This window comes from Portunus trituberculatus, chromosome 49, assembly GCF_017591435.1.
Source record: "Portunus trituberculatus isolate SZX2019 chromosome 49, ASM1759143v1, whole genome shotgun sequence".
NCBI classification, from domain to species: domain Eukaryota; kingdom Metazoa; phylum Arthropoda; class Malacostraca; order Decapoda; family Portunidae; genus Portunus; species Portunus trituberculatus.
The window spans coordinates 17,815,709-17,828,703 of NC_059303.1; the positions used below are offsets into that span (position 1 = coordinate 17,815,709).

At 41.1% G+C, this 12,995-nt stretch overlaps 2 protein-coding genes across 2 annotated transcripts in view; both read right to left on the reverse strand.

Moving 5' to 3' along the window:
* Window positions 1-2,750, reverse strand: part of LOC123499260 (transcription factor IIIB 90 kDa subunit-like) — a 4,894-nt gene extending 2,144 nt beyond the window's left edge. Inside the window, exons 1-2 of the mRNA XM_045247057.1 lie at window positions 2,336-2,750; window positions 1-1,037 (exon numbers count right to left, since the gene is read on the reverse strand). The exon at window positions 1-1,037 is cut by the window's left edge and continues 2,144 nt beyond it. Of these exons, the coding sequence (XP_045102992.1) occupies window positions 1-1,023 (1,023 nt within the window). The 5' untranslated portion in view covers window positions 1,024-1,037; window positions 2,336-2,750. The remainder of the gene's footprint in view (window positions 1,038-2,335) is intronic.
* A 435-nt stretch (window positions 2,751-3,185) lies between these two features.
* LOC123499259 (signal recognition particle subunit SRP72-like) lies at window positions 3,186-10,080 on the reverse strand. The gene is made up of 12 exons (XM_045247055.1): window positions 9,951-10,080; window positions 8,829-8,943; window positions 8,348-8,485; window positions 7,598-7,715; window positions 7,079-7,281; window positions 6,514-6,784; window positions 5,873-6,076; window positions 5,374-5,538; window positions 5,103-5,261; window positions 4,593-4,759; window positions 4,142-4,363; window positions 3,186-3,927 (listed from the first exon to the last, which is right to left on the reverse strand). The coding sequence occupies exons 1-12, from the start codon at window positions 10,051-10,053 to the stop codon at window positions 3,792-3,794; spliced, it is 2,001 nt and encodes a 666-aa protein (XP_045102990.1). The 5' UTR covers window positions 10,054-10,080; the 3' UTR covers window positions 3,186-3,791.
* Window positions 10,081-12,995: the final 2,915 nt, after the last annotated feature.

Genomic DNA, 12,995 nt, shown 5'->3' on the forward strand with positions numbered 1-12,995 from the left:
ATACTTGGCCCAGATGCCACGCAGCTTCTTCTTGCGCTCCTCCAGGTGCTTTTCAATCTCCTGCTGCAGCTCTGTGAGCTCCGTCTCCAACCCATCTTGGTCCAGCAGCCTCTGCACCCGCTCCCTCTCCTGCTTCCGAGCAGCCCTGAATGCAGGTGGATCCTGCTCTTCATCAAGATCCACTGTCATAAACTCTTGAAGTGTGAGAGCACTGGAAGGTGTCTCACCAAACTCAGTGAGCCGCTTGCGCAGTGTTGACTCATGTACCTTTACCACCTTGATTACATCATTAATTGTGCGGTTGAAGTTGTGCAGGCGAGCAGCAATGACCAGTGCTGCCCCACACACTCCTGATGGTCGCCGCCCAGTGTGCATCCAGTCTCGCTTCATCCGTTTCACTAACCGGAGTGCCGTCTCAGAAACGTCATGCGTCTTTTTTTCAAAGGAGAGCTTATAGGCAAACCTCCAGATGTAGAGGCAAGGGTCCATGGCCGGGATGTTGATGCACAGGGCTGTGGACAGCCGAAGGTAGGTGCGGCCCAGCTCATACACATCAATCTGGAGGGCGTCACTTACATCAATGAGCATGTGTGCTGTCTGTTCTGTGCGGCAAGTGATGTATACACATGCCCCAATCACATGGTTCGTCTTCCTCCCTCGAGTCAGGCCTTTGCTGAGTCCCAGCTTGAAAAAATTAAATGCCATCTCTGAATTGTGTTGGCTGAGTCGCAGCTGCTGAGCGAGGGCATTGATCTTCTTCTTGGCATTGCCCAGTGTGATTTCTTTGCTCTCACGTGCAAACGAGCCACGGAAGTCTCTGAACATAGGCCGCTTGCTGACCGAGTCCGAGGAAACGAACTGGCCCACAGCAGAGCTTCCTCCATGAGAATTTTCCAGAAACTGAACTTCACTAACAATGTTGTGTTCTGAGAGCACCGTGCCACACGAGGTGCAGACTGCATCTCCCCGGGCTGGGTCTGTGTCAATGTCCTTACAGCCACAGTGCTGACATTGTGCCACCATCTTGCCTCTCTCATCTGTAACACAAGACACACAGTGAGCCTAACAAAATAGCATTATGTTATTCCAATGTCTTTATTACTATATACCAATCTATGTCTCAAATCTTCAGGGTGGGGGATGGGATTTGATGATGGCCCAATTGTGAAACTTTACCAAAACATTTATATATCAAATAACAAGTGAGATATTTGCAGTAATAGCCACATGCAGACTAGTAAAACATCAAAATATGACAGGAAAACAGTTATCATAACAAATCATATCCTGTATTTTTTTCCTAGAATCTACAGCACTTTCCACTTTTTCACAAATAATACCCATATTGATCATTGTTATTGACTCACATGCTGCCAGTAGGTAAGTTCCATCAAAGAATGAGTGACAGGAATAATGTTATCACCTGGTTTACTCTGAAATTCATGAAAGGCAGTCCCTCCCATGTCCACTCCCAACCCCATAACACAGCAGCCAATGAACAGGCCACAGCACCACACATGCCACATTCACCAATACCACCTATACACATGATCCTTCTTAACCTCTTCAGCATCATGACGTGTTTTTATGTTCATTTGGTGATTTTAAACAGCTTTGAAAAACAGAAACTTATGTGGGGATTAAAAAAATGAAAATTAATCTTCTGACCTTCATAGACCCTTCCTACTGTCAATAAAATTATCTAATAATACCCAAAACTCATGCTGAAAATGCATCCCAGTATTGCAAGAATTAAGCACAGCTGGGGGAATTTTTACCAGAGTATACACACATGAGGAAACCAGCCAGAAAAAAAAACATGTAGCTAAACATTAACCAGGTCCCTCATAAAATCCTCAAAACATGATTGCTTAAAATATAGACAATGAAACTACAACATATACACTAATAGGCACTGTCCTAATATAGACGTCCCTCCAGCTGTCCTCGTTTCCCAATTCCCTCTTAACAGCTCTTTCACTCAGTTGATTGGACAAGGGAATGAAAATATAATAACCCAAACTTTAACCTAAACTAACTTAAGCGAGCTAGCATAACCTAACCACATAATTGGTCAGAAACGTTGGAAGGAAGACATATCAGCGGTGTGTGTCTCCTCAATTAGGTTACGTTAAGTTATCATATTTTCATCCCCCACATCCCGTAACCTGCAAGAAAGAGCTGCGAAGAGGAAGCCAGGAAGTGAGGACAGCTGGAGGGACATCTATATTAGGACTGCCCACGAATAGAGCCCACAAAACCACTCACGCTGCATTCACCAGTACCACCAGCACAACACCCTTCTCAAAATATAAAGAAATAAAAGTTAAATTACCAGACAATGGACGAAGCTGATGTAACTACGGGGAGATCGTAATCACCCCCACACTCCACCGTCGCCTCTTCCTCTTCTTGTGACCTTCTATTCCTTCTATCACTCCACAGCTCCTCCTTCCCTTAATTGTCCCAGCACAGGAACACAGGAACACCACTACACACTGCAAGTCTTGTCAAGTTCGTGGCGTGGAATAGTCTTGATCGATTCCCACTTATGTCTGTATTTTCTATTTTGTTTGGTTTTCTTCTCTCTTTTTTTGGTGTATTAATCTGTACCTCTTTTCCTCACAAATTTTGATAATATATCCTTTTCTTTTCTTCTATTTCCTCCGTCAGCCTCACCACGGGCTGGCTTGGCTTCCAGTGGTCGACTCTGCCTGTTAGGTATTTACTGCCTCTCCAACGGGGCCTTTTCACGACCACTAGATTTCCCGTTCTTTAACAGTTTTACTTATTTATTTATTCTCTAAATATTATTATATGAAACCATAAAAAATGTGGTTTTAATGCACTCCTACTATTATTCATACACAAGTACAATGGTTTCTTTCTCCAATTTTTTTTACAATGTACAATGGTTTCTTTCCCTCCCCTTTTTTCTCGTAAAAACTATCTACTTTTCTACCTAGTTAATCTAATTTTTTCATGATCTCAATATTGTTTTGGCTCCTTTACTAACAATTCATTTTCTTTTTCCTTTCATAAAAAGGAAGGAATACGAAGAATTATAATTTCAATGAATTTTTATTGACAAATTAGAGAGAGAGAGAGAGAGAGAGAGAGAGAGAGAGAGAGAGAGAGAGAGATAAGGCAGTCCATAACCATAACAGATGAATTTAATTTGAGGGTTTGGAAGAATTTTAATTCAGAGAAAAAATAAAATCCAAAGCAGAATCAAGAATTAGGTTACTTGAAGCTCTTGAATATTTGGCTTCAGTTAACTGGGATTCTATTTTACTCTGATATATCACTGTTTAATATGAAATAAATATGAGAAACATACTTTTCTGACACTCATAACAGTATTGTCTTGTGTCCAAATACACAAGAAGCCAACACAACACTCAGGAGGCCCTTCACTCTCCTTAAATTTATTTCATATTGCACAAGTGCTGCTGAGAGCAAGTATCCTTGACTCACTGGCCACACAAGCAAAGTTTGACATGAATGATGAGTGTTGTTGAAATATGCAGTGACTGTCTCAAGTAATACAAGAAGCTCTCATTAAAAAAAATAAGCATGAAACAAAAAAAAAAAAAAAAAAAAAAAAAAAGCTAACTAGAAAAAGAGGAAATATAGCAATACCATAATCCTCAAAACCTTTACATGGATTCACCCTCAAAACTGTACATGAAAATGATCCAATAAACAGAATTCTTTATATGTAAATAAAAAGTAAATTGAAATAACATTTCCTCAGCTTCCATTGATACAAATGTGATTTTATGTCTTTATTACCATCCAGAACCCTTCTTCTTCTTTCCTCCTCCTTTCTTCTTGATAAGATTGCGACGTGGACCCTGGGACTCCGGCTGAGGGCTCATGGCAGCCTGGGCAGGCTTGTGGGTGCCAGCAGTTTTTGTGATATCACTGAGAAAGATGCATAGCATTAGTAACTGTTTGTTGGTAGGGGGCCAGGCACTCAGTCTTCACCGTGACATATTGCTCAAAACCAAGCAACCATCCTAAGCTTTCATTTGTTAGGCAGGTCTTAATAAATCCTTTCCTGTCACACTTTTCTTCCACTAAACATTGGCGTACATTAATTAACGTCATGCTAAAAAAACAAGCAGGAGGTACTCACAATTTGTCAGCTGCCTCACTCGACACTCCCTGCGTTCCCTTCATGACCTCCTTCACCCTACGGTCCTTCTTCTTACGGTAACCCTTGCGCTGCCAACGTGGCAGCCAGCGCTCAGGGTCAGGGGTCACAGCAGGATTGTAGTCTTTGGGGAGGCGGGGCTTCCTCTTCTTCTTCTTTGCCTTCTTTTTATCTACTGGTTTCTTCTGGTCTAGTCCTGGCGTTCTAGAGTGGTGTTTGAAACGTCAACGATATAAAAAGAAATAGTAATCATATTTAAGAAATTTATAATCATTTTCTATATCAGACTGTGCATTCAAATTTCAAACCTTCTGATGGGTAGTTGCACCATACCAGTACTGCACCACCAAACCACTACATTTGTTTAAATGGATAATGTTTTTCTATCTACCTGCAGTAACAAAATTACCCATCACCAGATAGATTTACTTACAAAGGTGCCTTAGGAGAAGAGGGAGAAGCCTCTCCTCTTCCTTGCTGAATCTTCTTGAAGTACCGATGACCGAGAGCGGACTCTAAGGCTTCCACATCAAGGCCCTCCACTACGCTGCCCACGCCAGGCAGTTCTCGAGAAAGCTTCTGAGCCGCCTTCAAGTCATACTGTAATAGGGATGAAAACATCAAATCAATAAAGAAATCTAGGAACTTATACCATAAGGTTTTCTTTCTACAAGTTTGTCTGTGGCATTACAGGTATTCCTCAGCCTCCAAGATGATGTTTTCAATCTGGAACAATGCTGAGTGGCAACCCTTTAGCAGCCTCCATCAGGGTTTGGTTGCTCCTCACAGCTCATCCCATCTTCCTCAAAAACTTGTTTGGTGTGTACAACTATTGTTTGAATAAAATATCCACCTTTCCCATATTGAATAGTTAAGTAAAACCCCATATTTGCATCCTGACATGAAAATACTACAGAATTACTCAATAAGGAAAGATACTTACTCTAGCATAGGCAGTGATGAGCTGAGCAAGTGTTGTGGTGTCCTTGGGGTTAAGCTTGTGCAACTCAAGAAGAGAGCTGGCAGCAGTTGCAGCATCTCCAGTCCGCAAGTGAAAATCAGCTGCATGCCTCCACAGCTCCCCTAGTTGGGATGCTGAAGTCTGTGGATAAAAAGAAAATCAAATAAATAAAAGTAAATAATACAAAAGTTGGGAAACACTTGCAGGGAAAAAAAAAAAAATCAGTATTCATGGTCCCTTACAAACAACATACTTTATTGTTTTGGTGCCACTCGACAGCCTCCCGTAACACCTTGGATGCTGCATCACGGTCACCCTGGGCCACCTGCAGGGCCACCAGGGCAGACACTACTCCCGGACGGTTACGGTCTTTGTCAGGTAAACTTGACAGAACAGTACAGGCACCCTGCTTATCACCCTGTAACACAAAATATTGACATGAATTACACTTATTCATATACATGTACGAATCTTCTTAATCAATCCAAGTGAGATGTGTGAAAATAAATAAGTAGACAGCAAAAGTAAATGATTATAGTGTGAATGCCTTCCATACCTTTTGATCCTTCCCAAACTCTTTCACTTACTTTTAGACAAACTTCCTCTTACTCTCTCCAACCACTTTAATCAAAGAAAAATATATATAGCTCTGTGAATGAAGTTGTCTAGAATGCTTTTTAATAGCTACACGATGCATTCTAATATATAATACAAATGATTGGGTTCATTTATACAAAGCTTTTCCTGCTAACCTTTGCCAACAAAATCTGCGTAGTCATGAGCTGGATCTCTATGGCATGCTGAGGGTAATCCTTGATGCAGCCATTGAGCAGTGCCTGGGCCTCACTCAGCTTGCCCTCTCTTCCCAGCTGGGCAGCCTGAATCACCCGCGCCTTCAGTGTCAACAGTGGATATTCCTTCAGCAAGGCCTGGGTTTCTGTCCGACACACTTCTTCCTGTTCAATAACAAATTACAATGCACATTAAGATATAAACATAGGTGATCTCTACTAATGTGAGGAGGCATCAATATCAGTCTAATGTTAAAGGTTCTCACAAAGAGATATTCCCTGATATACATTTAGGTAGTGTTCATGAAAATCCAATCATAGCAACTGATCACATGCAAACTTAGATTGAATACGAAAAATAGGAATACATATATGTGTGCACTGTAAGTCTATAAAAACTATGAAATACCATATGCAAATAGTTACTGCCTTAAGTTATACAAGACACATTATATAAATAAAATAAATACAAGAATAAAGCAATAAATATAAATAATACTTATTTTTGTGCTTACTCTTCCTGTAATGTGCATTATATAGACACAGTAGACTGAAGAAATCTGAGCCCAGAAACTGTCTCAATATGAAGGATGGAAACTGACCTGGTTAGTGTGGTAAGCAAGGAGACAGTGGTTCAGAGCAATGGTTGAGCGCTGACGTGTGGTCAGTTTGTGCTCCAGACCAGAGGCAGTCGCTGCCTTCATCCTCTTACGAGAATCAAACACATTGGCAGTGCGGTTAATGGACACCAGGTTGTTGTTAATGATGGCCAGGAGTGCTGGGTCATCTGGCTTAGTCTTCAGCACACTGTTGTAAATAGCCAAGGCCTCTCGCTCCCGCCCCAAGTGTTGCAAGCAGTGGCCCTGCTGCACCCTGCACAGGAAAAACAATTAAAAACTTAGTTGTTAACTGTAACATTTCCTTTTATCTAAAGCTATCAGCAACAATGTGAAATGTTCTAACTTAATCAAGTAACCAGGCAAGATCAAAATAATCTAAAGTGCATTACTGTTAGGTTGAAATATGAAACATCTGCAATTAATATGAAAATGACTAAGGAAATTAAAACATTTTGCTTTTTTAGACTTTCCTCACACTTGGGAAGAAATCAATCACAGAAATATAAATTAACACAAAAATTAATCACCCACAGTACCTAACACCCACCTTATGATTGCCACTTCCTCATTGACCTCATCCTCAGTCGCCCCTTCCTCCTGAGTGAGATAGGTCCGGCACTGTTCCTCCGCATTCTGAAGCTTCTCTAGAGCTTGTTCAAGTCTCCCTGCCGCCAAAAGACGGCATGCACCATTGTAGATCAGTTCATACGAGGCATTGTCATCCACCACTGGCACTTGCCCCTCATCTTGCTGCATAAAACAAACATTACTACTTATCTATCAAATATATCATAAAATTTTGAATATATTCTATCTATATACAAGGCCAGCAATGCTACTAGTGGTGGCCCAGAAAAAGCACCATACAAACACACACATCATTCACACTCTTCACTCATAGACCCTATTGTCATATTCAACAAAAACAGTAAACACTGGCAGAAGGTTAGTAGTGCCACTCTTCCAGACATGAAAGCTCAGAAACTGGTGGCATACTGTGGTTCAGTCCTCAGCACCTCGTGAATAAAAAAATAAAATAAAACAAAAAATAAATAAAAAAAATTACCTCTCCTTCAACGGTGCGATTCACTAAAACTGCTGTCATGTTGGTCTCCCGCTCCATGTCAAAGTCATCACTCGTGGTACGAATGATGTCCCTGTACACCTCATGGCATTCATCATACCTGTAACACAATGCTCACTAGTAATGCAGCATCATGGGCAAAGAATATCATAAACTGGAGCACAAAGAAGAGGAAATAAAGACATAAAGCACACACACACACACACACACACACACACACACACACACACACACACACACACACACACACACACACACACACACACACACACGATAGAAGAGAACAAGGAGACCTACCAGTACTAACAATGTATAAATTATTAAATGGCACTGAAAAAACAGACAAAGAAGACTGGTGCTGGTGACAGAGAAAGCTAGAAAGACAAGAGAACATGTAGCTAAAGAAGATTAGGATGAGGTAGTGTGTGAAGGCCATTTGAAAATACAGTTTTCCACATAGAACTATGGAAAAGTAGAATACATTGAGTGATGAAGTTGTTACAACACATAATGTGCATAGCTTTAAAGAAAAACTGGATAAATAGAGACATGGAGACAGGACATTACGAGCTCCACTCAAACCCAGTATAATATAACTGCACACACACACACACACACACACACACACACACACACACACACACACACACACACACACACACACACACCACACACACACACACACACACACTGGTATTTTAAAGATCCACATGAAAAGCACACATGACATACTTTTCAAGGCGGTAGAGAATCTGAGCCTGCAATTCAAGTACCCTGGGAGTGGACTGGGCAGCACCTTGGATTGTTTGGAAGGCATCAGCTACCTTGTTGAGGCGGTACTCACAGTAAGCCTTCTCAAAAGCTAGCTCTCTGAAACACAATCAAAAGAAATTGATTAATATTCTATCACAAAACTGCAACTGTAATGAAAATTATGCATGTTCAATTTTGTTTTCTTTTACTAATGAGAGGGACACATGATGCTCCACAACCTTAACCCTTCAGTACCATGACATGTTTCCATATTCATTCTGTTTACTATTTGGTGACTTTATGGAGCTTTAAAACTCATGTGTGGGATTAAAATAGCAAAGATTGTGGCCATTAATCTTCTGACCTCCATAGACCCATCCTTATGTAAATAAAATGGTATAATTGTACACAAATCTCAAGGTAAAAATGTGTCCCAGTACTGAAGGGGTTAAATACTCACGAGAAAAATTTTGACTTGATGACAGCGGCAAGAGCATCAGAGAACTGGTCCAAGTTGATAAGGGCAACCGTTTTGCACTGCCATGCCTTCACTTCTTTCACATCTTCTGCCAAAACTGTCAAAAAATTCAAACAAGTCAATCAGTAAGAAAGTAAATATATGAATGAGTGATTTCACTAACAATTCTACATTCCATACTTGTTCAGGTACAGGTCAATCTCAAATGTAGGTCAACTCCTGATTTCTATGAAGGTAATTAGTTTTGACCACCTATGTGAAAGCCAGCACCCTCCTTTAACATTTACCTCACCAAAAAAATCTGACATTGTTCTGATATAGTAGTCTCTCCAGCTTGCCTCGTTTCCCCAGCTCCACCTTTACAGCTCTTTCACTCGGTTGACATGACATAGAAAGAACAATATGATTACCAAAACTAACCTAACCCTAGCTTTACCCAAACCTAACCATGTTGCTTCAATCGGCTTAAACAAGTTACGTTAGTTTTGGTAATCATATTTTCATTCCTACATCAAGTCAGCCAAGTGAAAGAGATGCGGAGGGGGAGCCGATAAACAAAGCGAGCTGGAGTGACCATTATATTAGGACAGTGCCAAAAATCTATTAACCTTGGAGTGATGAGACAGTAATGGAACAAGTTAGGTATTGTATTTAAACATAATTTTTTTTATGAGGAATATGAGAGAGAGAGAGAGAGAGAGAGAGAGAGAGAGAGAGAGAGAGAGAGAGAGAGAGAGAGAGAGAGAAAGAGAGAGAGAGAGAGAGAGAGAGAGAGAGAGAGAGAGAGAGAGAGAGAGAGAGAGAGAGAGAGAGAGAGAGAGAGAGAGAGAGAGAGAGTGTAATGTTATCTACTACCTACTACCGATTTAAATAAAGACTATTTCTGGATAAATGCCCCCTTTGTTACCCTAGACCAGCCCACTATGACCACATTAGAAACACTTCACACTGACTAAAAGGCTAATCACTGACGAGCCTAACAATTGAGTGAATCAGGTTGTCAAAACATTACTGGGCCTGCAAACATCGGTCATCTGGTCAGCTTGTCCACGGGGAAAGCAACATTAAATACCGCAATCTGTCTGCTCTTATTGGCACACTTACTCTTGTTAGCGACCTTGATTACTTTGTTGTAGTTTGAATTCTCGATAAACTTCTTCAGCTCCCCGTAATACCCAGACAACCGTGCAGCCTTCACCTCCGCCATGCTTCTCACTTCTTCGGTCTGCCAGGATTTCTCGGCGCCGCGGAGACACGTTGCGGATGCTGCCAATGTAACGGTGCCCCCTGTAACATTCTTTCTATTTTAATTCATTCATGCAAAAGGGAAAAAATACCCCACGATGTGTTTCCTTAATAGACTGACTTTCCAGCATCGAGGAATATGACGATGTGCTCAATTGTAGCATTTAAGTCACGATGTAATATCATATCTGCTTAATTTTCAGGCTTTTTTTTTAACATTGGGTTATAGTTCCTTAAATTGATACTACTAGGACGGCTGGTACTCAGGATATAGGCCCAGGGGTAGAATCCATAAAACTTTAACGACGCGCTACCGACAAGTTTCGTGAATTCTACCCGAAGTTTTGGGGCCGTCGTGGTACAGTGGAACCATCATGCGTGGTTTGGGGTCCGAGGCACGGCCTTCTCTTATATTATGAAGGCCGTGTCCGAGGGGTCTCCAAGCGCACGGGTTCGAATCCTGTCCACGGTCTGAGTGCAGGTTGGGCTTCCTCACTCAGGGCAACGGTTTCCTAGCGGGTGGGCTTTGAGATAGGAGGTACCCCAAAAAGTATCTCCTTTAGCCCATAAATTCCCGTGAAAAGCCCACATGGTATAAATAAAAAAAAAAGTCAGATGATCCTCACGACAAATGGTAAATTATATGTGTTTGGTATCGGTACCCAAACTACGCAAAATTAATAGTCCTTAAATCTGGATCTAAACACACCCTCATAGGTTCGAGTAACCAACCCATCTACTTAGACAATCACATCCACGCATCCAATCACTCAACCATATCCACCTCATTTAAACCAATCCACCCATATAGTCATAACTAATTTTACAGTGGCATAGGTATAGTTGCCGACCGGGGCGGCCCGTGGCCTTCCAGTTTACCGCCTCCCAGAAATAATGTAATATTAAAAGTAGAGATGTACAGATGTATCGGTATATCGGCCTATTTAAGGAGTATCGGTATCGATATAGGTATCGGTTGGTTTTCTGCCAATACTACTGATACTTAAAAATAATTGTTACTTCGTGTATCTCACTCTGGAAGTTCTTCTGCTACCCAGAATTCGAGTGTTTTATAGCGATAAAAATCAATTGAAAAATGCCAAATTATTTGCAGTGTATTGAGTCCATGGTGCGTATAGTAATAGTCACTACTGCTACTGTACGTGTACGAGACAGGTCGGCAGTCAAGTCGGGGTGCTAGGCGGCCCTACTGCTACATCTCTCACATAAGAGTCAACACACTGGCCTACTGTAGTCTATTGTTATATGAACGCGAGTTTTATCCTGTTTTCTTGTTATGATTTTATCTTGTTATATAGATTTTAGTTCTTCTGACAGGTAGACTATACATAATAATTCTTGTTATAAGACAGCAATATATTGCTGTGATCCTCCTTCAGCTTCTTCAGGGAGGGGACACCTCACAATCTTCTTGAGATTCGGGGCGTGTGTGTCGGGGGAGAAGGACTTTACCTGGGTGGCGTGGCGCGACTTGGGTGGAGAGGCGGGCAGATGGCTCTCTCAGGCCTGGCTGTCTGCTGCTATAGCACCCACTCTCACTCAGCTCAGTCACACAGAGTGGGGAGAAGGAAACACTTCTTCCTTATTTCTCTATATTACAGCAACTATACACGAGTCACCGGGAACAGGTGGCGGCGGCACACAGGACGGGGCATGGGGCGGCAACAAAGTACGGGTAACACTTTGTTAGTTCGTAAGGCACTTCACTGTCTCTCTGTCTCTCGTTCACTCTCTGACTGCTCCCCAGAGTACGACTTGTTCCTTCAAGGTCTCTAGCTACACTCCCTAGTCCTCTGTCCTCATCGGTGCCACACAGTGCCCCACAAACCACGCCTCCTGTGCCGTCGCACCTGCCAGGCAATGTCCTTACGAGTCTATTTCAGCTTTTTAGGTAACGCTATCTACCTTAACCGCTAATTACCAATATATCCCTAATAATGCTGGCTACAAGTAATTCACACATGCATGCATTTATTTATACAGTACCGTATGACAATTATCCCAGGGCTGGCCAGTGCCCTCACCCATACACACACACATACACACTCTTATCTCCCTGTGACCTCCGGGTTTGCATCTCCGTCATGGAGGCCTAGCTCAGCGTCCCTTCCATTAAGGTGTGACAGTTTCATAAACACAAGCAACCAACACCTCGCTCACCCTTTAGCTAAAGTCTGCACATATGTACTCATATGTACTACCCATATGTACTCTCTTATGACGCTGCTCCACACTCACACAGGCACACGTACATATCTGAGGCTGCTGCAATACACCTTCGCAACAATATTCTTACTAATAAATAGACACATTTATTCAGATACAGTTGCAGATTTTCCTCTCAATTTCTGCTCTGCCATATTTAATCCATGATTTTGTAAAATATATATATATATATATATATATATATATATATATATATATATATATATATATATATATATATATATATATATATATATATATATATATATATATATATATATATATATATATATATATATATATATATATATATATATATATATATATATATATATATATATATATATATATGAAATGATTCAGGATTCATCACCCACTGGCACCCAGGCTAAGCACTCGGAATACTAAGCTACACAAAAAAAGAATTTGTACTTATCATTTGAATTTAAGATAAAATGCAACAGTGCAATTTTAGTCAAGACAAAACATTATATTGCAGTGTCACCAAGCTGGACAAAACTTGAATTGATACTTATAATTCTAATTCAAGATAAAATGCGAAATTTGCCTCGCTGCTTCCTGGGACTCGAATCTGGGCCCTCTCAATTGTTAGTTGAGCGTGCTAATCACTACACTACTAAGTGTGTGTGTGTGTGTGTGTAATTTACATCGGTCATC

Excerpts from the sequence above, each read along its gene's own strand:
- LOC123499259 (XM_045247055.1), bottom strand. The coding sequence starts at position 10,053 with ATGGCGGAGGTGAAGGCTGCACGGTTGTCTGGGTATTACGGGGAGCTG. Across the intron at positions 6,077-6,513 it reads TTGCTTACCACACTAACCAG|GAAGAAGTGTGTCGGACAGA; the intron begins GTCAGTTTCCAT and ends GTTATTGAACAG. Across the intron at positions 3,928-4,141 it reads AGTGAGGCAGCTGACAAATT|TGATATCACAAAAACTGCTG; the intron begins GTGAGTACCTCC and ends CATCTTTCTCAG.